Source organism: Poromitra crassiceps (genome assembly GCF_964638095.1).
Source record: "Poromitra crassiceps genome assembly, chromosome: 28".
In the NCBI taxonomy this organism is placed as follows: domain Eukaryota; kingdom Metazoa; phylum Chordata; class Actinopteri; order Beryciformes; family Melamphaidae; genus Poromitra; species Poromitra crassiceps.
The window spans coordinates 13,919,819-13,943,507 of record NC_139651.1 but is presented as its reverse complement, the minus strand read 5'-3'; the positions used below and the strand labels follow the sequence as shown (position 1 = coordinate 13,943,507).

The window sequence follows — 23,689 nt, the reverse complement described above, 5'->3', positions numbered from 1 at the left end:
AACAGGTTTCCTCACGTCAGGGAGTGGATCGTGGGTGTGTGGTGAACAAGTTATTGTTCAGATGGCATAATGAGATAATCCTGGCCTCTGTACCATCTGTGAACTTCTCTGTTGTTCTTACTCTGTTTTGGCTCCCGTTTTGATCTCCTGATCAGTTTCTCATCTTGCTGCTAATTGCTCTGATCCATGTCCAAATTGCAGCCCGATCTGCCATCCTGCATTTTAGCCAATTGGCATGAACACACACACACACACACACACACACACACTTGACCTCCATGCCAATTCTCAGCCTCCTAGGGCAAAAAATGTGCCCGCTAAAGGGTGCTGAACTTTTGTGGACCGACCAACCACAACGACAGAGTGACTTATAGAGCTGCAAAAAACAAAAGAAGAAAAGGTACAGACTCTGAAATGTACTCAAAAGTATAAAAGTAAAAGGCTGGGGGTGGGGGTAACTAACCTGTTTTGAAAATGTAAGGAGTAGAAAGTAGATGTGGTAAAATGCAGGGAGTAAAAGTAAAAAGTACCTGAAAATCCTACTTAAAGGAAGGCTTTGCTGATGGATGGACAGTGCTTACCTTCGCTATATGTTTTCTGCATTGAGTAATCCACAATTTGACTTGCTGCAGAAACTCCGCCCCGCCAGCTGGTATGAGTCATTAACGCTTGTTGATGTGTGCATACAGAGAAAATAAAACAGAAACAATAACAGTAACAATAACAAAGCCGCCTTGGAGCAACATCTCCGCATCCAGAATGACGCGCAACGTGTCATTGTGGACACGGAAGTGCTGGAATAAACTTGTGGAGCTCTCAGTGCAGGAAAACATGAAGACAAGGTAAAGGCTCTCTCATAATACTGACATTGTAATGACACAAAGCGGGTTGAAAATCGGCAAAGCTTCCCTTTAAGTATGGTAACAAAGTATTTGTACTTAGTTACTTCCCATCTCTGCTACTAATACCAATATGTCTGGAAATTAACAATGCGGCGGGGAAGGGGGGTATTACATTAGTACACTCTTATAAGGCAACCATAATGGAATCACTTCCCTCTCAAACAAAGCAATCAGACATCTCCTAAATTAAACTTCCATCCTGTATGAAGCCGGGGAGAAAGAACGAGTGGCGCTATTGTGCGCTGATCCACTGGGTCTGCATTACAATGAAGCCTCTCTCCCCACTTTGCTAGGCTCCGACACCCGGCTAACGAACAACACAGTTTCCAAAAGCGCCACGCTGTTTGTGCGTGCGTGCGTGAGTGAGTGCAGAATATCAAAGACAGAGGATCCTCCTCATCAACAAGTGCATTCTGTTTGGTTAAAAAGGGAGAGAGAGAGAGAAGGGAGGAGGATGATCGCCGCAAATGTGTGTTTTGATGCAAAGCCGCGGTTTGATATGCAAGTGTTGGCTCTCTCTCTCTCTCAAAGTATTTTGGATTGTGGGGGGAGTCTGCATCACCATTTACATTATTCATGTGTGTGTGTGTGTGTGTGTGTGTGAGGAAGGATTGAGGCTGATGAGAATGGCAGAGGAGACAGCAGGAAAAAGTCACACAACACTCCGTCACTCCCAACTATCACTCAGTAGCAGCTTTGACCTTTTACGGGGGGTGGGGGTGGTGTTGGGGGTGGATGCATCGAACCCGCTCCATCCAGGCGAGGAACCTATAATGAAATTATTTTAGATTTTCTTTTCAGGGGATAAACGATAGCATCCGTCGCAGTGCGCCGACCCTGGCCTAGCAAACTCACTGATGTGGGATTTTCTCGTCGATACCGCAGCTAAGAAATCTCCCGAAATAAAAAGAACAAATGATTCAAAACTAGACTCAGTAGACGAGACGCTATGCATGGCCCACGGTCGTTAAACCACCTGGAAGCACAAAAACGAGAAAGGTACCGGACAAACAAGTATTCTGCTCATGTCATGAGTCTATGGACGCTACTGAAGACCAAAAATGCAAAAAATAAAGAATTAATAAAATGAAACGAAACTCTTTAGTGTTGTGTGTGATACCATTGCCTTAAAGGACGCATTTCTCCAGATATCGGTCCTAGTGTCTGTCTACTTGCTGTGGCACGTCCCAAAATTCAAATGTCGATTTCCATATAAACTACAACTCTCTCGAAGGTTAAGAAATGGCAAAACGTCCCTTTAATAACTGACCCTGGTTAAGAGCTTAATAATACTAGTGGCTTGGTTTGGAGATGAAACTGCTGCCAGCAGGACTCCCATAGGTGCTTCCACACTCCACTAACCCAAATCAAATACAGCGTCAAGCCTCGAACCACAGTTCATGGAGCTGCGTGTTAAAAAATCAAAAAGACACACGCATGAATGATCACAGCAGTTCACAGAAGACACAGCAGAAGACCAGAGTGAGACTTCAGTGTTTCCAACTCTTCTTCTGGACGTTCCTCCTCTCCGGCCTCCGGCCTGGCTAGCGGGCGGGGTCGGGGTCGGGCGAGCTTTTGGCGTTTTTCTTGCGCTTCTTCTTGAGCCGGTAGACGTGGAAGGTTTTGTTGTGGAAAGTTCTGGTGAACAGGGCGCTGTAGGCCGCCGCGTCCGTCTTGACCGCCTCGCAGAAGCGAGGGGACGTGGCGGGAAGGAGGGTCGGGTCGTTCTCTCCCGGCCCGTCCATGATCTGAAGAGAAACAACCACGAGGACACCATCAGCGGACTATCATCGACGACTAGAAACGTAGAGCAAAGAGAACGCTCTGTTTTTAAGAGTGTAACACTAGCTGATGCTCTTAAACGCGCTAATCAACTAGAAGTGCACTCGGAGAGCCAAGGCCAATAGAGACACTGCATGAAATAGGCCACGCCCATCACGGGGGAAATCGCTCCGTTCACTCCCATAGACCAGCGTAATTTTCCTTGAATTAAAAACATAGTTAAAAGCTGTTGTGTGGTGGGGCTGCGCAGACAACAAATGTAAAAAATCGCCAGTTAAACTTTTTTTGTACTCCCGAGCAAAACAAGGAAGCCATTGAGAATTGGCGAGAAGAAAAATGTGGATCTAGCTGTCAAGGAAGTAAGTTGGAGTGTTCATCTTCCGTATATACGATCTTTTTGTGCAACACGCAACCATGCACGCGACATACGAGAACGCCAGGATTGGAGGGGGGGTTTCTGTTTCCCCCCGTTTTGGGCATGGTTTCTGAATGATGACGCGCTCTGCAGTGTCTCTATACTCCAGTCCGCTATGATATGCACATTTTGTGGGTCGGACCAGAACCTGAATACAATGAATACATCAAATCCACTTATTTCAATAGAATTTCAACTTTTACAATCCGCTCCTGTTCTTCCCAGAGTTTCCCAGCAAACTACAGAGCTTAGGGTGGCAGCGAGCGATAACGTATTGAAACGTATTGAAATAAGAGCTGCTTGGTGGGCTGGATTCAAACGTGGCTCCTGAACACCCATACAAGGTGAGAGGTCATGCACTACCAGGTACCTGTATGTACTTTTGCCAATAAAAACACTCACTTCTAAGTAAGAACATAATACACACTGTTCTGACTTAAGGTCCTTACACACCGAGCACGTATTTTTCGTGCGATTAATTCGCACGTCAATAATATTTTCCGAACCTATATCAGTCAATGCAACCGTGCATACCAACGGCGAAGTTTCGCCCAGCGTTATTGCGGTGTTTATTTTTTCGAACCACGGTCGATTTTTCAGAAATTCGCTTCCGACGTGTACACATCTGTGGCTGTGATTGACAGGTGGGTCAAAACTCGCATCGCAATTTCGTGCCGTATATTCGCATCGCTCTTGATGTGTAAGGACCTTTACATTAAATAATAAAGACTTTAGCACTACATTTTGTTTAATGTATTTTCAAGTACAATAATCCATACTGGAGAGGCATACAAACAGCAATAGTCAGAAATTATAACTATAGCCATTAGTGTTTTGCTTGCACCTGTGTTTACCCTGCCTTTTCGACACAAAATGGCCCCCGTGAAAAGGGTCTATTGAAAAAGAATAGCTCGGAGCAGCTAATAAAAATAAAAATTAGAAATTAATGTGAACTGTTGTTTTTGGGGGCCTGAACTTTTTTACCTTTCATTAGGGATGCACCGATATGAAGATTTTGGCCGATACCGATAACCGATATTAACATTGCTGTTATGGCCGATAACCGATATTTACCGATATAATCTGTATAAAAACACATTTCTATGATAATCAAATTTTGTACATACTGAAAAACACATGTAAACACTGAATTTGAAAAAGTAATGCGTTTCTTTATTTGAAAAACATTTGTAAAAGCCCATAAATCATAGCTTTACTGCATTATTTCATCTCAATGTGAAGAATTTGGCTGATAATGATAACCGATATTAACATTGCAACATCGGGCCGATACCGATATGTTAAAAGATGACTAACATCGGCTGATACCGATATGATTGCCGATATATCGTGCATCCCTACCTTTCATACAACTTTTTTTAGGGGTGGGTAGGGAGAGTGGCTAGGTGCATCTGGGAGGTGGGAGGGGGCGTGGTAAGGAAAGGGGGTGAGGCTAGGGAAAAGGGACCATAGCTATAGAGACACTGCCGAGTGCGTAAACATTCAGAAACCCGGAAAACACAAACTCCCCCCAATCCTGGCATTCTCCAAGTCGCGTGCATGGTCGGGTGTTGCACACAAAGATCATATATACAGAAGATGAACACTCCAACTTCATTGACAGCAAGATCAACATTTTTCTTCTTGCCAATTCTCAATGGCTTCCTTGTTTTGCTCGGGAGTACAAAAAAACTTTAATAGGCAATTTTTTACATTTGTTGTCTGTGCAGCCCCACCACACAACAGCTTTTAGCTATGTTTAATTCAAGGAAAATGACGTGTGTGGAAGTGAACGGAGCGATTTCTCCCATGATGCGCGTGGCCTATTTCATGCAGTGTCTCTATAGGGAGGTCATTAGCCTATTTCACTTCCCACCCAATTCATCCATTTTGTGTCTAAAAGGCAGGAAGTAACACAGGTGCAAGCAGAACATTAATGAGGGTTTCCAACTTCCAATTCATTTGGTGATCCAGTGCCGGGGCCGTCGTTACTGTTTTAGAGTGGCAGAATATTTCCAAACATCGAGCTGAAACAAGACGCTTGACATTAATCTGAGGTGGGCAAAGGCCGCCACCGCTCATGTGGGCGGACAGGTAGGTATTTATATTAATCCCTAAGGGAAATTCCTTCATTACAGCAGCAATAAATACGAAATACACCTATCACTAAAAATAAGAAAAATATGGCATATTTAGCAGCAATTATATATAATTATATGTAACAAATATGCGTATTTCACAATTATATATGTACATAATTATACACCTATACAAGTAATAATAATATGGTTAGCCCCGGATGTAAGTCTGATGGCTGTGGGTGGTTGATGCTGCTGTTCAGGCAGCACAGGAAGTTTAATTGCTCCTTCAGGTCTTCTGCTCTCACAGATCTGCTGTGGATCTTTGGGCTGCTGAAACAGGTGTTGGGTCTGCCTTGGGTATGACCATTTTAAGTGAAGGTAAACAAACATGCCCCCGAGATTTTTGTGCGGGCATAAAATATATTTCAAAAATAAAAAGGCTGAGAAAGGTCATATGGAGGAGGAGAGGTCACTCAACTGAGTTGTTACCTCCGGTTGTGTTTTTGACACCGTTTGTCTGCCAGCAGGATATCTCAAAAAGTTAGGAACGGATTTGGACCAAACTTTGTAGAAAGTTTGGTCATGTGCCAACTTAGAACTAATTAAACTTTCCACGCCCACTCACGGCCAATCACAAAAAGGCAGCTAACTTCCAAATCATAACAGCACAGAACTTTGTCCAAAGGTTGGTGGAGGTAGGCACTCTACCAGGTGCACAATACTGGGGGGCAGCAGTCTGGGTCTGGCTTAACTAGGCTTGCCTAGTCTTGGTTTAATTCATTTAATTTAGTTAGGCTATTTCATTAGTTAACTGCCATGGTTACATGTTCCAGAGAAGTACCCTTTTGTGGTGGAATAATGTTGGAGGAGGTATTGTTACATCACTTTAGTTGTTGTATTTCTATGCACATTATTAAATAAAGACAGGTTAACATATAGAAATTATTAATTTCTACCACCATGTAGTTTAATTTATTACTTAATTTAATTTATTAATTACTTAACTCATTGAGTTCCAGCCACTTTTGGAGAACGGAGTTCCAGAGTGCCAGAGTTTCAGAGCGTTTTCAGTGATTTCTCGAGGCCCACAGAATAATGTGTGATATTACTATGTAAACACCGAACACGCACAAAGAACGAGCTGACTCTATTGTATCATCAGCAAAAAAAAGTTTATTGATACCATTTTCCGTTCTTTAGTTATGAGCCGGAGAAGATAGGTTGTTTTGAGCAAAAACATGCGTTTCAAATTAGAAGCTAAGTTATTCTGCCTTTTGTGAAATGAAGCATTTCAAGCACATTCACTGAGTCTGAAGCTAATATTTTCTGATGTAGTGACGTGGTGTAGTTGTGTGGTGCCCTGCGTGCCCCACCCCCCTCAGCTGCAAACTCCTCCCCACACTAACACACAGCCTAACACGCACCCAGTCTATTTTCGGAGTGCTCCGTTTTTGTGCGCCGGCTCCCAGCGCGACTGCCATAAAGCCAAACCGGACTGCTGACAATGGTTTGGCCCTTCGGCGTCGGGTGCTGCTTTTCTGGCGGCTAATCGTGTGCAGAAACTATACAGCAGAGACAGAGAGGCTCAGTTGTGGGCGCGGATTGACTGCTGTTCGCAGCCAACGTTAACTCCAGCCAGAGCAATCTATATGGCTCTGGCTGCAGCATGAGCGGTTTCTCTTTCATCACGGGGCTTTTTCCTGCTGTTTTCCGGACCTTTCTCTAATCTGGAGAGCACTGTCGCCACCTAATGAGTCCGTAAAATAGGTTATACACCTTCAATAGCTACAATATTTGTACAGGAGATGCAGGAGGCTTTGATCCACGTCCCACCGTCAAAAAACGCATTTGACGTCGATCGACGTCTTTGGCACTCTACGTCACTATTTACTTTGACGTCGATCGACGTCCTTGGCACTCAATGAGTTAATGTTATTTAATTTATTATTATTATTATTTAATTACCAATTAAATCATTTATAATGAGAACTAGCAGGCTTTACAGAAGCTCACAGACAACAATGAAAGAGAGAGAAGCAAGAATGAATAGTTCTCAACTGTGCTGTGTTACACGCAAAGTAAAAAATATCAATTCACATTCAAAGATGTCAGAAGTCAGCAGGACACACACACACACGCACGCACGCACGCACGCACGCACGCACGCACGCACACACACACACACACACACACACACACACACACACACACACACACACACACACACACACACACACACACACACACACACACACACACACACACACACACACACACATGGAGTGGTCACATGTCACCCACATGTCCGTTGGCCAGGTCGAGCAGGTCTCGCAGGCGGCATCCTCTGCGGTGCCTCCTCTCGTAGCAGATGCTGTCTTCCAGGACCAGGTAGTCGGCCCCGGCCGCCCTCAGGAGCCCGTACACCTCCTCAGGGGCCCGCTGAGCGTACACCTGGTACACCTGCACACCACGCACGCACACACACACACACACACACACACAGGGAAAGTCGATTTATGGAAGTTCATGTTGCCTTTTACTCAGACGTCCTCCAGCAAGGTTACAGGGGGATAATTCTCTTCTGGAACTCCGTTATTGTCAGACACATGGTGCTGGGTTCCCCCTGACCCCTGACCTCCACAGAGCGTTTCTGTTTGTCCACTCTCCACTGTATGTGTTTGCGCGCTACAGCGTTGCCTGCGGTACCTGTCTGGTTCTTTCTCGCAGGTCTCGGTCTTCGTAATGCGGGTGGTTGGTGAGGACTCTGCCTGTGCACAGCTTGATGGCGGCCAGAAGCTGCATGCTGCCTGCAAACACAGCCTGCTTTGAGGTCTTTGAGCTGAGGGGGGAAAGAGACAGGGAGAGAAGGAACATTTTATTCTGGGCAATGGAGGTCAATATATATGGAGAATATATGGATTCTTGAAATAGGCTGAAAAGCAAGGCCAATGCGTATGTGTAGTAGGATGGAACCTTGGAAGCGCAACGATTGCAGCATGTACCTTCCTCAGGACCAAATGTATCATCATTATCATCATCGTATATAAAAGGGAGTAAGTGGGTTCTGTCTCCTTTTGTTTCAATTTTTGTCCCACATTTTTTCTTTATTTTGTCTTTATTTAGCACAAAAGGGTAAAGAAGATTTCCATAAAATACACAACAACATGAAATGTATGTGCTAGGAAGACCAGGGAAACCCCAAGGGGCTTATAAAGTGTCTCCCTGAAAAACTATTGGTAAATGATCAAATATAGTGTTACGAAACACAAAAAAAGAAGAAAAGAAAACGTTAAAAACAAGAAACAGACAAAAAACAAGCAAAAACAAAACGGAAAGCAATATAAACAATTCAATAGGCAAAGTAGGCTATAATGTACAGTTAAAAGGGGGAGAAGGACAAAAGTATAATGAATTAATGAGAGAAAGGGGGAAAGGAAACATTTAAAAAAGATTAATTACGGTATACATGATTAGGCACATTGATTGAGAAATAAATACTGTTTAACAGCTTTTTTAAACAGGGTGGGTGTGAAATCCAAAAAGTTTGGGGGTAGTTGATTGAAAACTTTAGCTCCTCTGAACTGAAGACTAAATTGAAATATGGATGTTGGAGAACAAGGCAATGAAAGTTGTCTCTTACATCTTGTATTATAACTGTGATTTTCCTCGTTTCTTCTGAAGAAGTTATTGAATGTAGGGGGAAGCAAATGATGAGTTGCATTAAAAACAAACTGCTGTGTGGAGGAAGTTTACTTGATATATGCTAAGTATCGATAATTCATTAATGACATTGGATGATGTCATCAGTGATGGTCACTCGAGCACTCGATGATGTCATCAGTGATGGTCACTCGAGCAATTGCGATGTCATTAGTGATGCGAAGTTGGGCAATTGTGCGCTGTGCCTGCCAATAGGGCAGGCGAGGCCACGCAGCAGCCACGCAGCAGCCTCGCCCGCTGCGCGGCTGCTGCGTGGCCTCGCCTGCCAATAGGGCAGGCGAGGCCACGCAGCAGCCGCGCAGCGGGCGAGGCTGCGCACAGGGCGAGCTGCATGTGCGAGTCCATGCAGCGGGGGCGAGCCTAGAACTTCCAATCATGGAAGTTGGAAACCCTCATTAGTGTTTTGCTTGCACCTGTGTTTACCCTGCCTTTTCGACACAAAATGGCCCCCGTGAGAAGGGTCTATTGTGTCTCGAGCCCACACAGGTGAGCTGCATTGGTAGAATCAGTCCAGTGAGTCATCCTGACCCCACTGATGCTCCTGCGTGATGTTGCTGTCCAAGGCGCTGACTGCCCGACCAGAACCAACCTGCAACACCTGACCTTAGCTGGCCTCTATTAAGAAAAAGGGGCCTCGAGCTATGAAGACGCGTGCGCGCCCGTGCGCACACACACACACACACATACACACACACACACACACACACACACACACACCCACGCACACACCCATGCACACCTCTAACCTGTGATGTCGGCCTAGGGGGCATTTTTAATGGAAACTCTGAGGACAGCACTATCGAATGCTGTTTCCAGGCCTGACAAAGCTTGATTGTGCGAATGTGTTTGGGGTTTCATATGCTACACCGGCAAACAAAGTAGGGTCACTCACACAGTGAGATATCTAGCAGGCAAGCCTCTCCACCCTGCAATACAATGGAAGCTTCTCCCTGGCTGCAGCCAGCAGATACATTTCTATTGTTTTTTACAGCAAATGGCTGATGGGAGAAACCATTCCGGCGTGATGTGGGAGGACTTTACTCAACAGTCTGTGAATCCTGCTTCATAGTGCTGCTGCTAACCCTAAAACAATGTCATCAGTCTGGTGTCAATGGAGAATCGTCTACATGCATGAGTGAGGGGGTACTATTAACATGGCAAAACAGCTCAAGGGGTAGGCCTAAATAATGTAAGACAACAAGAAGGTGGGAACCACTGGTCTTAGTATACTAGAACATTTGGTAGATGCTTTTGTTTGGTCAGATACTCAAGCCCAAATCTCACGTCCTTCTCCAATTATTAATCCATTTTAGGGCTCCGACCACCATGGTGGAGAACACCAGAACACTAGAAAAAAACAAGCCCAGCTCATTAGATTATATGTGTGTGTGTGTGTGTGTGTGTGTGTGTGTGTGTGTGTGTGTGCGCGCGTGTACACTCGGGTGTGTGTGTGTGTGTGTGTGTGTGTGTGTGCGTGTGTGCGTGTGGGTGTGTAAACATCTATGCACGCCTCAGTAATAATAAGTTGTTACAGGGACCACTCAGCAGGGCGGCTGGACACGGAACATTAGCTGCTGGCATCGTGATCGCTAGTCCCTTCAACTCCCCATCCTCACCCCTGTGTGTGTGTGTGTGTGTGTGTGTGTGTGTGTACTGATCTGTATGTGTGTGTGTGTGTGTGTGTACTGATCTGTATGTGTGTGTGTGTCTGGGCAAGCTTTTGACTTGTGTGTTCTAAAACAAATCATGCATGTGCAAATAGGAGTCTGCCCCCCGGTGGATGTGCTCATGCATGTACGCATGCTGTGTACATATGACTGTGTGTATTTAAACGCGCTCGTGTGCGCGTGACTTCTTGGCCTTGTGGCCCGTAGCAGAAGTGGGTCATGTCATTTCCTCTCTCTCTCTCTCTCTCTCTCTCTCTCTCTCTCTCTCTCTCTCACTCTCTCTCTCTCTCTCTCTCTCTCTCTCACTCTCTCTCTCTCTCTCTCTCTCTGGGTGGATGTGTTGTGAGTTTAAACGCTCCCTGCATCCCATCTTCTGCGCCCTCCAAGCTCATTTACATTTAATTTCACGTTTATATTCCGATATGTAAATAGCAGGAGGCACAGGCGCATGCCCCGCTGACATTATGAAAATGGAATAACTACATGAACAGTAGGGTCTGCAGGCAGGCAGGGCCGAGGGAGGACTCAAGAGGCTGGATTGATGCTGATATTGGCATATCGGCCCTTTGTGTGTGTGTGTGTGTGTGTGTGTGTGTGTGTGTGTGTGTGCTAGGGTTGCCACCCGTCCCTTAAAATACGGAATTGTCCCGTATCTGACAGTTAAAAGATGCGTCCCGTTTTGAACCAATACGGGACGCTGTTTGTTCCGTATTTTCATCCCACCCGCATTGCGTGATGAAAACCTGCCCTATATACGTCTGGTTGAATATTACACGGTGCCTCCGTTCCTCAGATGGTTAGTCCGACAGCACATGAACGCAGCATAAGCGTCAGTCTGCCCTTCTGGTCTCTCTGATTGGCTCTGAACTGTCAGAGCCAATCAGAGCAGAGTAGGGGCGGGTCTTCTACTCAGAATGTAGTGGGAAGAAGATGGCTGCTGATTCTGAATCTGAACGATCTGAACATGATACTCCGCCTCGTCCTGCAAAACGAAAGCGTATGCAGAAATATAGACGTGAATGGGAACAAGCAAACACATGGCTGGACAGCGTGAGTGGACCTGAAAATGAATACAAAGCCAATTGCAAAGTATGTCGGCGGTTGTTTTCTGTGGCACATGGTGACGTCAGACAGCATGCCTCTGGAGAGCAACATTCCCGTAACGTCAGGACCCAGAAGAACCAAGCTGCAGTGACACAGTTCTTCATACCACAAGCATCTCCTGAGGCTGATACGGTAATAATAACTTTTGAATCCCTGATGAGACGTCATGTTCTGATCGATTAGATTTAATTTCCTATTATCTACTAGGAAAATTAATCACAGCACAAGGGACTGACTCCTGGTTTTGGCTGCTGAGGGGGGCGTGGCGCCGTTATGGATTGGCTGGCCTCTCTAGGCATGATGTTATTGTTTGTTTACAGTCTATGGTTTATGTTGAGTTTTACAGTTTAATACATAAACATTTATTTATATATGTATCGATATAAATATAGTGTACAATGATAAGAAAATAAACAACGTTGATGTTATGTTAATGTTATATGATCAACTAATCTGGAAAATTGCATTTATTAACAGGATAAAGAAAAGTAAAAAAAAAAAAAAGTGCTCAGAAAAAACATTTTATGTATTAATATGTTTTTCTCAGAGAGGGGCCCCAAATGGCCAAAATTTTCCGCCGCCGCCCTTCGGACGGCGGCATCCGTGGGCCCTGCTGCGAGGGGTGTCCCTTATTTCTCTGAATGAAAGGTGGCAACCCTAGTGTGTGCGTGTGTGTGTGTGTGCGCGTGTGCGGTTGGTGATATATAGGAACAGTGAAATGCATCTGACTGATTTAGTGTTTTTAGATCGTGTTAGCTTGTTAGCTAGCTAACCAGCGTATCTGTAGCCTGTACTACGAAGCTAGTTTAATGCCTTATCCGAGTAAGTTTGAGTTTAAACCTGGTTTAGCCGTACTACAAAGCAAGTTAACTTTCAATCACCATGGCAACTGACGCTGCAAAGCTAACCTGGTCGCGACCAGGTTAGCTTCAGAGGATAAGATCAAAATCCATGACAGACCCATATAATCGGCTCTCTGGAGTCACTCACCGTTCATATAAGATCGCCATATGAAAAATAGATTGCAGTCAACTGAGAATATAACAAGAAAAACATTTGTGGCTCTGTAGGCTACATAATTAAATTAAGCCTACTTACCACTTTATGTCTTAACAGCTCAACGATGCGTGGAGAAATATGATCACTATTAATCACCGCGGCGCATATCATGAATGGACCCTCAAATGGAGTGAGGGTGATATTCTCCTACATGCCAGAAAAGCCTATACATATAATATAGATATGGGATAAATATGGATAGCCCCAGCAGTTTTCTCTTTTATAGTAGGCTATTAGGCTTTATACTAGGCTATTTTATATATGAATTATTCGATCAGTGCAACCACACACATGAGTGATAGAGATCATTATTCATTGAGCATGCGTTTCTAAATCTATGGTCTAAATAGGCTTACAGATTGTGGAAATGTATAGACTGAGATTACACATTTACATGTGTTGCTGCTGCCTGTATCAATGCAGCTGTATCAATCGCTGATCAAAGTAAATCAAATGACTGATGTGAATACAAGCTGCTGCCTTAGACAGCCCTTCAGCAGACTATCCAACGCGGATTTTCATTCTGACATTAAATCGCGGATACATTAAATATCCGCTAAAACTCTGATCATGCACTGCGCTTCATTGAACGAGGAAATGGGTGTGGAAATGGGTGTGGGCGTGGATAAACTCAGCTGTTCATAATGTGATTGGCTGGCGCACCTCTTTCGCGTGGACGCGCGCCTGTGCACGAGCGAAAAACGTGCGCGTGCACAGGCAGATCCCAGGTCCACTTACCTAGTAAAAAACCAGCGTCGTAGTATCAGTTAACTAGATAGCTTTGATCCTGTTCAGTCAAACCAGATCAAAGGGACTTATCGCGGATCTGTTAAACTAGTTTCGTAGTACAGGGCTCTGGTCGGCTAACCATCAATGTTGTTGTTTTTGTAAACACATGTGATTTGCACATTAGCTAAGGTATCTAGTCAAAGCGACAGTAATGTTGCTGTTAGTAGTAACTATAAATGACATGGGAAACGCAGGTTGAGAGTGCAATCGAAAAGTTTAAAAGGTGGTGCTGCTGCTGCTGCTGCTTCCCTGAGTAACAAAAACACACGTAATAGTGGGACTTTTGATGTAAAAAAAAAGAAGGTATTAGACAAATTAGAAAATGCCACTAGTTTGTGGATATTAGTGGGATTTTTGGCCAGTCTAAAATGGTCTCTAGTGTCTTCCCTGATTGACAGTAGTTCAATCAATGACATCTCTCTTTACAGTATTTGTGTGTGTGTGTCTCTCTCCCTCTCTCTCTGTCTATCTGTCTCTCTCTCTCGCTCTCTCTCTGTCTGTCTCTCTCTCTCTCTCTCTCTCTCTCTCTGTCTATCTGTCTCTCTCTCTCTCTCTCTCTCTCTTGACAATTGCATATGATGAGCTAGGCTAGGATGCACTCACACATACTCAGAACTGCACTTTTCCCCATTTAAGGATGATGCCAAAATGCTGGTAATTTAGTCAATTTAAAAGACGACGAGGAGGAGCAGGCTGACAGCAAGACAATTAAGGCAGTGAGAGAGCGAGACACAGATGGGGGGAAAACAGGTTGACAGTGCAGCTCGGCAGAGGCAGAGAAAAGAGATTTTTCTGAAGGATTGAAACAGAAATGAACAGTGGCAAGACATTTCCCTCCCTAGGGGGGTAAAAAAAAAACACAGAGAAAGGAAAAAGGGAAATTCATTTGTCTTAATTTATGCAACAAAATAAAGAACAAGGCGTCACAGAACAGTTAAGTGAGCATCAAGACAAAGTGTTAACCCCAACAAAGAAAGCACGGGAAATATAACTCAAACCTACAAGACAATTATAGGAATTGTCTTGTTGATGGTTGAGACTCAAAAAGAGAGAGAGAGAGAGAGAGAGGGAGAGGGAGAGAGCATTTTAGCAGCCTGGGGCGGCTTTCTGCAATTGTTTTCGATGAGAGTGAAACGTTTTGCTTGCTGAGTTTTCTGCTCTCTGCGCCCTGAACTCCTCCAGTTGAAAAATACTTCCTCTCACAGCGGAGAAGTGTGCAACGTCATTTGACTCCTCCCCTTGTCATCTGCACATCCTCTTCCTACCAAACTGCAGTGGGCACCAAATCTAAAAGTTGATATTGTATTAAATAATAAGTTATTCTGGGTAGATTAGACAAGCGAGATTTAGCAGAAGACCCCAACGATTCAGGAAACGTCACCGTTGCGTTTTCCTACGTTTTCCCCCCAGACGCCTTTCACGTGTAGACATCATAATATTCGTTCTTATTGATAATGGCTGGTTTTGATCTGTGATGAGGGGTTGGTGTACGGCGGGTGGCGCCCTTGTGTCTATTTTGGGGCTGCCATAGAAGTTATAAAATGGCCGACCGCCGGTCTTGCGGGCAGAAGCTCAGGAAGCCCCTTCAAACGCCTCACGCCACATGAGGGCTCAGTTGTTTCACACGGGAAGATCTTACCGGGCAGGACCGCTTGTTACCAGCCATGGTCAGGGTTTAGTATTGGAGCACCTTCTTAGAGGTTCTTGTTTGTCCTACTTTTGGGACTATGTGACCGTCAGACGCACTCGTGGGAGCCTCCTGCAAACAGCAGAGCAGAGCTGGCCAGGAAGACGTCCCCAGGCCAGGAGCAGCCAGCTAACTTGGTGAGTTGCTCTCTCTCATTGATAAACCCAGCCTGCATAATGTTCCGTATTTCAGCGTGTCGAGTGTTAATACCAGTCCGCCCCGCCTAGACAAACGTGAAATGTAAGCAATAAGCAGATCGGACTGGGTCCATACTTAACAATCACATTGATTGACAGATTTCTGAATGGAGCCTGGCGTCAGTAAGTGCCCTCCACCTGTCCATGTTTTATGTAGATGTTTAGGTAAATGTTTAAATACTGTAGATGTTTAAATAGCGGTTAGGCTGAGGACACAGATTTGGTGGTTGCCAAGTAATAAAAAAAAAAGCAGCAAGATGCTCTGTCTGATCGGCACCTAAGAGACAAATCAGAGAAAGACAAAGACAGAAAGACAAAGCATAAGAGAGACAAAACAAGTCTAAGAGAGAGATACAGAAATAGATGGAGAGAGAGGGAGAGAGAGAATATTAGAATGACCAGAGGCCTATACCACGAAGCAAGATTAGTGGCTTAGCGAGGTAACTTCAGGTTTAAACCTAGGTTTGCCGTACCACGACGCTAGTTAACTTCTTACCGAGATAGATCACCATAGCAACTTATGCTCTACGGCAGCGATCCTCAAAGTCCGGACTCCGGTCCGCATCCGGACCCAGACGGTGTCCTATCCGGACCGAGCCCTATAACCTACAAATCATTGAATAGTTACATTTTCACGGAGCATTTCTATTTTAACCGGCACATGCTTTTCTAGCCTTTACGGTACTACTGGTTTATCTGTCAGGAAGCTCACAGACCAATGCATGCGCTGTAAATCATCACACGTGATGCTACTCAGCCAATCAACAAGCAAATCGATTCTGCCTGCTGCTGCTGCGGGAGAGTTGACACACGGACGGACGGAGGAGAGGCGAGACTCGGAGAAATGCGAGAGATAGAAGTAATTTCACATCGCGTGCTCAAAAGAAACGAGTAGACCGCAAAAACAAAGCTTAAAGGAGGACTTACCCCCTAGATATGTATTAGAACAGTGATTTGAAAATACCTATGGAAAAAAACAAGAAATGACATGCTCTTGTCTATACTGGACTCTTTGGCTGTGTTCGAGTCGAGATTCTTTTTCGGAAATCGACGCCATTACAGTTTGCCTACTGCCTCAAAAATAATTTATTTGAGAGGGGCAATATCTCTATAAATATCAACAAGTAGCCAACGCTGTTGGTCTGTATGGAAACAGAAAATCTGAAAATGGTTTTAAGTTATATCAATTTGGTAATTCAGTGGCGAACTAGAAATTTAATTATTTTTCTGCATGTATCTCTATGGAAACTACGTTACGGGAGCAAAGTGACATGGGCTCGTTAACAGCAGCACACCCACAATAGGACAAACCTCTCGCTCTGGGGTAACACAATGCGAGATTTCTCCACGTAATTCCCTCGTCTAACTAGAGATAAACCGCGCAATGAAATCCGTTTTTAATTTGCGTTTTGGTTTTCGTGATTCTTGTTGAAAGTTACAGCATGACAGCAGCATTTTTCCTCTCAGGGCACAGGAGAGGCATCGCAGAGCTCTTCTCCTCTTCAAAGCCCCCGCCTCTCACTGCCTGCGCGTCCCCGCTGCCTGAGCACACAGCAGCTCGTGCTCGCAGCCTCGCACACAGCGAGTCAACCCCCCCCCCCCCCCCCCCAGTCCCCAGTCGCTCTACTCTGCTGACATTTCCTCTCCCGTTTGACTGGCCGAGAGAAAGTGCTTTCCAAGTCGGACTGAGTAGCCGCGGAAATGTCAGACTGTGCTCTCTCTGCTCTGGCCGAGTCTGAGAGATCCCAGCTCTGCTGCGCGCGCCCGCGGAGCTTGGAGCTAGTGCATGAGGTTTACAGTACGACTCTCTCCCGCTCGCTCCCGCCTGCCTGTCTGGGCTGGAGACAGCTGCTTCCAACTCGGACTGATAATATATACATCATCATTCGAGCTTATCCAGGTAAGATATTAATAAAGTAGTGACACATTCAGCGGGAAACCAACTATAATTAAGACATGTGCCAACTTTGACAACGTTTGGTTCAGTATTTTAAGAGCAAACTTCAATAAGAATAGGCTTGGAGTTCTGAGGAGCCAAAAGGGTACAGGGGGGGTAGGGGAGTAATTATCTTGAAATCCCATAGTCTTTGGGGGCACTGTGACGTCAGTGTGCCCCTAATCTCCCATTCATTTGAGAAAGAAAAAAAAAGCAGTGTTCGACCCGTAGAGGGCGCTTATGCCAGTTATGCTGCTGAAAAATGATACAAATGGTAAAATGGCAACAGTTTGGTGTCAAATGTGGAAATTCTGACCAGAATTCTTCACACATCACCCCCAAAGTCATATATATTGGTTAAAAGCTGAAAAAAAGTGTTTTGGAGGTAAGTTCTCCTTTAAGTTTTAATCCAGAGCAGACAGACTCATGTTCATTCATTTGTCTCACGAGCAGTTCAAAACCAGTATGTCTCGTGAAGTGTGATGCGATCCTGACCAGCTGTCTATGGAAGCGCCACACATGAGCAAACACACACACACTCAAATCCAGACTGAGGGCACACATTCACTGCCCAACGGCATGCCAAGTTTGCATTGCGAGCGACCAATAGATAGATAGAAAGACAGACAGACAGACAGACAGACAGAGTGGGAGCTCACGTCTATCAAGAGAAAATGGGGTTTGTTGGCTGAGAGCCTGACTGATAAAATGTGAAATGGAGTTAAGAAAAGGAAAAGGGGGAACTTATTTTTCTAAAATTAAAGCACTTTATTTTAAGATGCACATTTTTCCAAAGCACTCTGTTGTGTTATTTCTAAATGCAGCCATTATTTTACTTGAAATGAGAAAATAACATGTATTTATTATTCGTGTAGGCTAGTTATTTATAATTAATCCAGTTAAATCTGAAAACTGTAAATAAACATTGTTGATGTTTATTTTGATTCAACAGTCAGTCATTGACTACATACAGACGTTGTACCATTAGGCTACTGCAATCATTGAAGTAGCCTAAGTTCAATGGCACTGAATCATAACGCAAGCTCAATGTTCCGGACCTTCGCTTGAGGACATTTTCTCTATCTGGACCTCTTTGAATTTTAATTGAGTGCCCCTGCTCTACGGCTAACCTGCTTTGTAGCAGGTTAAGTTCAGAGGATAAGATCAAAACCCATGAATGACCCAGATGGCAATGATCTGGTTAAGCCAAACCAGATCAAGGGACAGATCCTGGATCTGCTTATCCTACATTCGTGGTATGGGCCTTTGTAGTCAGTCATTAATTATTTTATTTTAATTACAGGGTTCGACATAAGGCATGGCCTGGGGCCAGTAAAATGTCACGCAGAGCAAGTTGATTGGCTGACGGCAGTGACAGCCAATCAGAGTCTGTGACGTTTAAAAGGTGTCATTGTTTTCAAGACACATGAGCAATGAAATGCAGCATGATTGGTTGAGATGCACGTGGAGAAGGCACCGCCTCTACTCAGGGAGAAAAATCAATCAATCTGTGAAGGACAATCACACAGAGAAGCACATTCGCTGCAAAGACACATATGGGCAGAGTGCTTTGGCAAAACACCTGTGAAGCACTGAGGAGCAGGGCAGCGTGTGTCATATCAGACAGCCAACATTCCCCACCAATCAAACAGCATCAAAACAGGAAGGAAAGTCCGCCTTCTGCTTGCTTTGATTGGCTGCCTGGCCCAACTGACCTACAGTAGCGCTGCCTCTCCGACCCGTGCCTTGCTCTGGCTCTTCTATCACCGTTGTGGCGTGTCAAAGGAGAGAGACTTGGGATGTGTTCAATCTGAAAACGGTGTGTTTCCGCGTTGAACGTAATGTTTCCCGTGCACGTTTTGTTTCAACGCACCACCGTTTCTGTTTGAATAAACGTTTTGGTTGTCATGAGCTGAACCTGACCAGACAGAGAGAGAGATAGAGAGAGAGAGAGAGAGAGAGAGAGAGGTTGAGTGTGAGAGAGAGACTGAGGAACAATTAACTGTTAGTTTACGTTGCAGTTGAGTTAATTATCAAGGTAATCCATACTCTGAAATGTTATCATAAATGATGTTCTGTTCTCCCTATGTATTCCATACTGTGTGGCTTTACACACCCAACCCCAACATCTACCACATTCATTTACTGATCCAATATGTGCCATTAAAGCAGAAAGACATAGGAACTGTATAGCTATATGCATACTTTAATATTTGTTTATTTATCGCAAGTCGTATCGTCATCGCTATATTGAACAATGTTATGGCACATCGCAGATTTTCCTCATATCGTGCAGGCCTACACAGGAACAAGTCTCGCTGGCCAGCCTCCTCTCCCTTCCGTCTGAGGAGTCTGGCGCCGCAGGTCTCCATAACTGGGATAAACCCTCCCCTGCTCTACTCTGCTCTCCCATTGGAGCGACTGTTTCGGTGGCAGCCGGATGTCCGCTCCCGGCTTATTACAAGCTCTGTCATTGGCTCCGACCATGTCAATCAGAGCGGCTTCCGCTCCCTCCTCCCTGTGTGTCGCTGTAAACAGTGCCCTGCCGCCTCAGTGAAAACAACAACGCTAACTAGCTAGCAAGCTAACGGCAGAAACCTACACGCTAGCTCATTGCTACACGCTGAAAACGGCAAGTTGGATTGTTTGAAACTATTTTCCAAGGGCAATCCCACTATGGAGACCTGCGGCGCCAGACTCCTCGGACGGAAGGGAGAGGAGGCTGGCCAGCGAGACTACACAGGAACAGACAGAAGGAGAGCGAGGAGGACAGGGCGGCACATTGTTGGCCAGACAGAACTAATAGTTGTGAACTTGTGACTTTAAAAAACGGCAAACTCACAACTATAACTCAGAGCTGGAGGCAGTCAAATGACTATGGCATTATTACCATTGATTTATCGAGCAGACATTTAGAACAGAGTCTCCGCCTAGAGACGACGAGCCGCTGCCAAGAAGTGGAGAGGCTTGTTTGTTTGGTTTTGGCTTCTAAAAGTGCAGACACATCTCTATGGTTTCATTATCATATAACTTAGACCAGCGGTTCCCAACCGCTTTCCACTCATGGCCCTTGACATTGCCAGGAATGTCCGCGGCCCTCATCCGACCGTGAACAGTACAGAGGCCAAATAATTAGAGCTGCCGAAAATAATCGATTCAGAGATGCATCGCGATGCGGATGTGCACGATTCTGCATCGATTAACAAATATCAAAAATCGATTATAATTTTTTTTTTTTTTAATAATCAAATAAAATAGAATGTAAGTACATGCAGTTGTTTATTTTAATTATGGATCATAATACAATGCAATTCCAAATGCACTTTTATTTTAAAAGTAGCCACACAGTGAGAAAAAAGAAAGTGAGAAAAAATAAATCATGTATTGCGGAAAAAGTGATGCATCGATTTAAGATACATCGCGATGCATCGTGATGCATCGCGCACAGAACCATTTCGCACACAGAAATCAGTGAGTCTGCAATCGGCTAATTGACAAATAATTGATTTACAAATAACGGTATCATTCAACAATGGAGAAATTAATTCTCATACATAATAATAATTAATACGTTTTCTTCCAAAAACCTCTTGTAATATAATGTATCATAAACACAGACCTACAGCATCTAGATACTTATAAAGTTGAGAATGTCGCCTTCCTGAAAACAATTATATTATCTTTCCTATTCCTTTTGCACTGCGGCTCCAGAAATCACCAAACAACAACATAGTTCAGAGCAACTCAACTGGCTTCCGTCAGTGAAATTTGACGCATTTGAAAAGGCACACAGATGATGTTTCTGTCTTAAACCTTACCCTAACAACCTAACCTCAATTCTTACCGTAACCCTAAAAACGACCCTTAACCTTAAATCTTACCCTACTACTCTAAACCTTATCCTAATTCTAACCGCCCTAACCCCTTGTAGAAGGAAGGACTGGCTCAAATATCATCACTTTTCCTCATCTCTCTATCCTTGTGAGGACCCTGGGTCGTCAGTAATGTCAGTACAGGTCCACACATGTCATTTATTTTTAGTGTTCGCTGTGATCTCCACAGCAACACAACATCTTTTCCCACTCCTTTTCAAATATGTAATGACAAAATTTAGTTTGATCTTTGTGTTTCTTTAAGGCCCAATCCGTCAAAACTCACTATTACTGACGCCGGTGGTCGTTAGTGTAACTGCAGGCAGCGTGTGAACGAGCTGACGCGCGGGCACCATACTCGCACGCGCACAAGCAGTTGCCTGGCAACAGCAGAGCTGTTCGTTGCTTTGTAACGTTAACTCATAAAAGTCACTTGAAAACGGCAACCTGGACAATTTATCGGTCAGATCAGCCTCGAGATGCCCAGGAAGGATTCTGGATGAATTAGGGGACGTTATTGTGGCATGTTTGGTCGTGTTTTGGCTTGCGTTGGCTGCGGGCAAGTCGATACTCATGTTAGCAAAAGCCAGGAAATAGCCTGCTCCCCCTTTATGTACGGTAATGCCTGGAGTTGACCAAACTGAACAATCAAACAATGTTTCATAAGCATAACAGTAACGTTAGGCATATTTAGGACTGTTAAATTCATTATCCACACAAGACGGTAACGTTATTAGTGGGGCTGGTGGTAATTTCTATAAATGTAAATTAATATTAGTTAGCCGCGATTAGCATCAAGCTAACATTACTAGTATGTGCAGTCCCACTGCAGTCAGAGCCTGCTGGCTGCGGGAAGTGGATACTCATGTTAGCACAAGCCAGGAAATAGCCTGCTCCCCCTGTATGTACGGTAGCCTACCGTCAAACAATGTACCGTAAGCATAACAGACAGTAGGCTAACGTTAGGCATATTTCCGACTGTTAGATTCATTATCAACACAAGACAGTAACGTTATTAGTGGGGCTGGTGGTAATTTCTATAAATATAGCTAAATCTATTAGTTAGCCGCGTATAGCATCAAGCTAACGAATCACCACCGCAGCTAAATGCAGTCAAACAATAATGTTCCATGACCATAAGCATAATGGTAGTAACGTTAGGGTTGCATTACTTCACACAAGACGGTAATGTTAGCAGAGTTTCTGACCAGGTGGTCAGATACTTGTACTACGGAGTGACAGTAAAAATCTTGAATCTTGAAAATCCATTAGCAAGCAGCTAACGTTATCTGGTCAAAACCACATTACAGTAGCTACAAGCAGCAAGTTCCCTTCATGAACCGAAAACACAGTCCTGACTCTAGTTTCCCCCCGATGTCGGTCACATTGCTGCTGTCTGGCCAGATGGGCTTCATTAGATAAATATTTATTTATTTAGTCTGGACTTTTTCTGGAGTCTGTGTTTGTTGTTTCCTTTAGCTAGCAGCTAGCGACGAGCGTAACGTTAAAAGCTACTTCAGCCATTTCCTGTTAGCGTCTAGGACAAGAGACAAGCTCGACGTGAACGCGCGAGACGTCACATCCTCTAGCTGTGGCGGGAGATGCTATCCACTTCGAAACTGCGGTTTTCCATGTATCTTCTGAACGGCTGGTCGGAGAGAAACACCCCTGGTCGCCATTTTTAAGTGACGTCAAGGCGCATTCACTCAGTGCCAATAATAAACACTTTGTGCACATTTATTTCTCGCCAAAACCAACGGAATGGGCCTTTAATACATTTATATATTTTAACCCATTGATACCTGATGCAGCATTTGTGTGTGTATCCCTTTAAGACCACGAACCGCGTATGACGCGGTTCGTGGTCTTAAAGGGATACACACACACATGAGGGATATACACGCAAATGCTGCATCAGATATCAATGGGTTAATGGCTTAAGGCTATATCTGTAATTATTGTTTGTTGTTGTTGCATATTTGAAATAAACTTCAATCAATCAATCAATCAATCTTTTGCTTGGCCTTCGCCCCGTCCCGCTCAGCGAGAGTGACCGGTGGAGGTATGAAACCCCCCACAGCTCATGGAGACACGCCAGACCACCCAGAAACACACTATATTCAGTATGTAGACATTTATCTTTTCTATGCTCCTCTTCCTGACACCGCTTCACAAATGTCCCAAGATATTTCCCAATAAACCGAGATCGCCCCCGTCCTCAGCCGGCTATGGAGAGACCCCCCCCGTAATGCTGTCATCTGGGATGTAATTAGCACAGCAGCAAGAGGCTTAGCACTCCGCCCAGCCAAGGTAACTGTAGGCAGCCCCCTAATCCTCATACCCTAATGGGATTAGCCCTGGAGGGAGGGAAGGAACCCGTGTCATCTTTACACACACACACACACACACACACGCATGCACGCGCACACGCACACAAACTCTCTGGCTGCGTTCCGATCTGCTAATAGTTCCCCTTCG

At 44.6% G+C, this 23,689-nt stretch overlaps 1 protein-coding gene across 1 annotated transcript in view; it reads right to left on the bottom strand.

Annotated features, from left to right (window-relative positions):
* Positions 1-2,446: 2,446 nt before the first annotated feature.
* dpy19l3 (dpy-19 like C-mannosyltransferase 3) overlaps positions 2,447-23,689 on the bottom strand; it is a gene marked incomplete at both ends in the record, with an annotated part of 58,946 nt that continues 37,703 nt past the window's right edge. The window contains 3 exons of the mRNA XM_083662158.1: positions 2,447-2,650; positions 7,482-7,640; positions 7,887-8,019. Coding sequence (XP_083518284.1) covers positions 2,447-2,650; positions 7,482-7,640; positions 7,887-8,019 — 496 coding nt within the window. The remainder of the gene's footprint in view (positions 2,651-7,481; positions 7,641-7,886; positions 8,020-23,689) is intronic.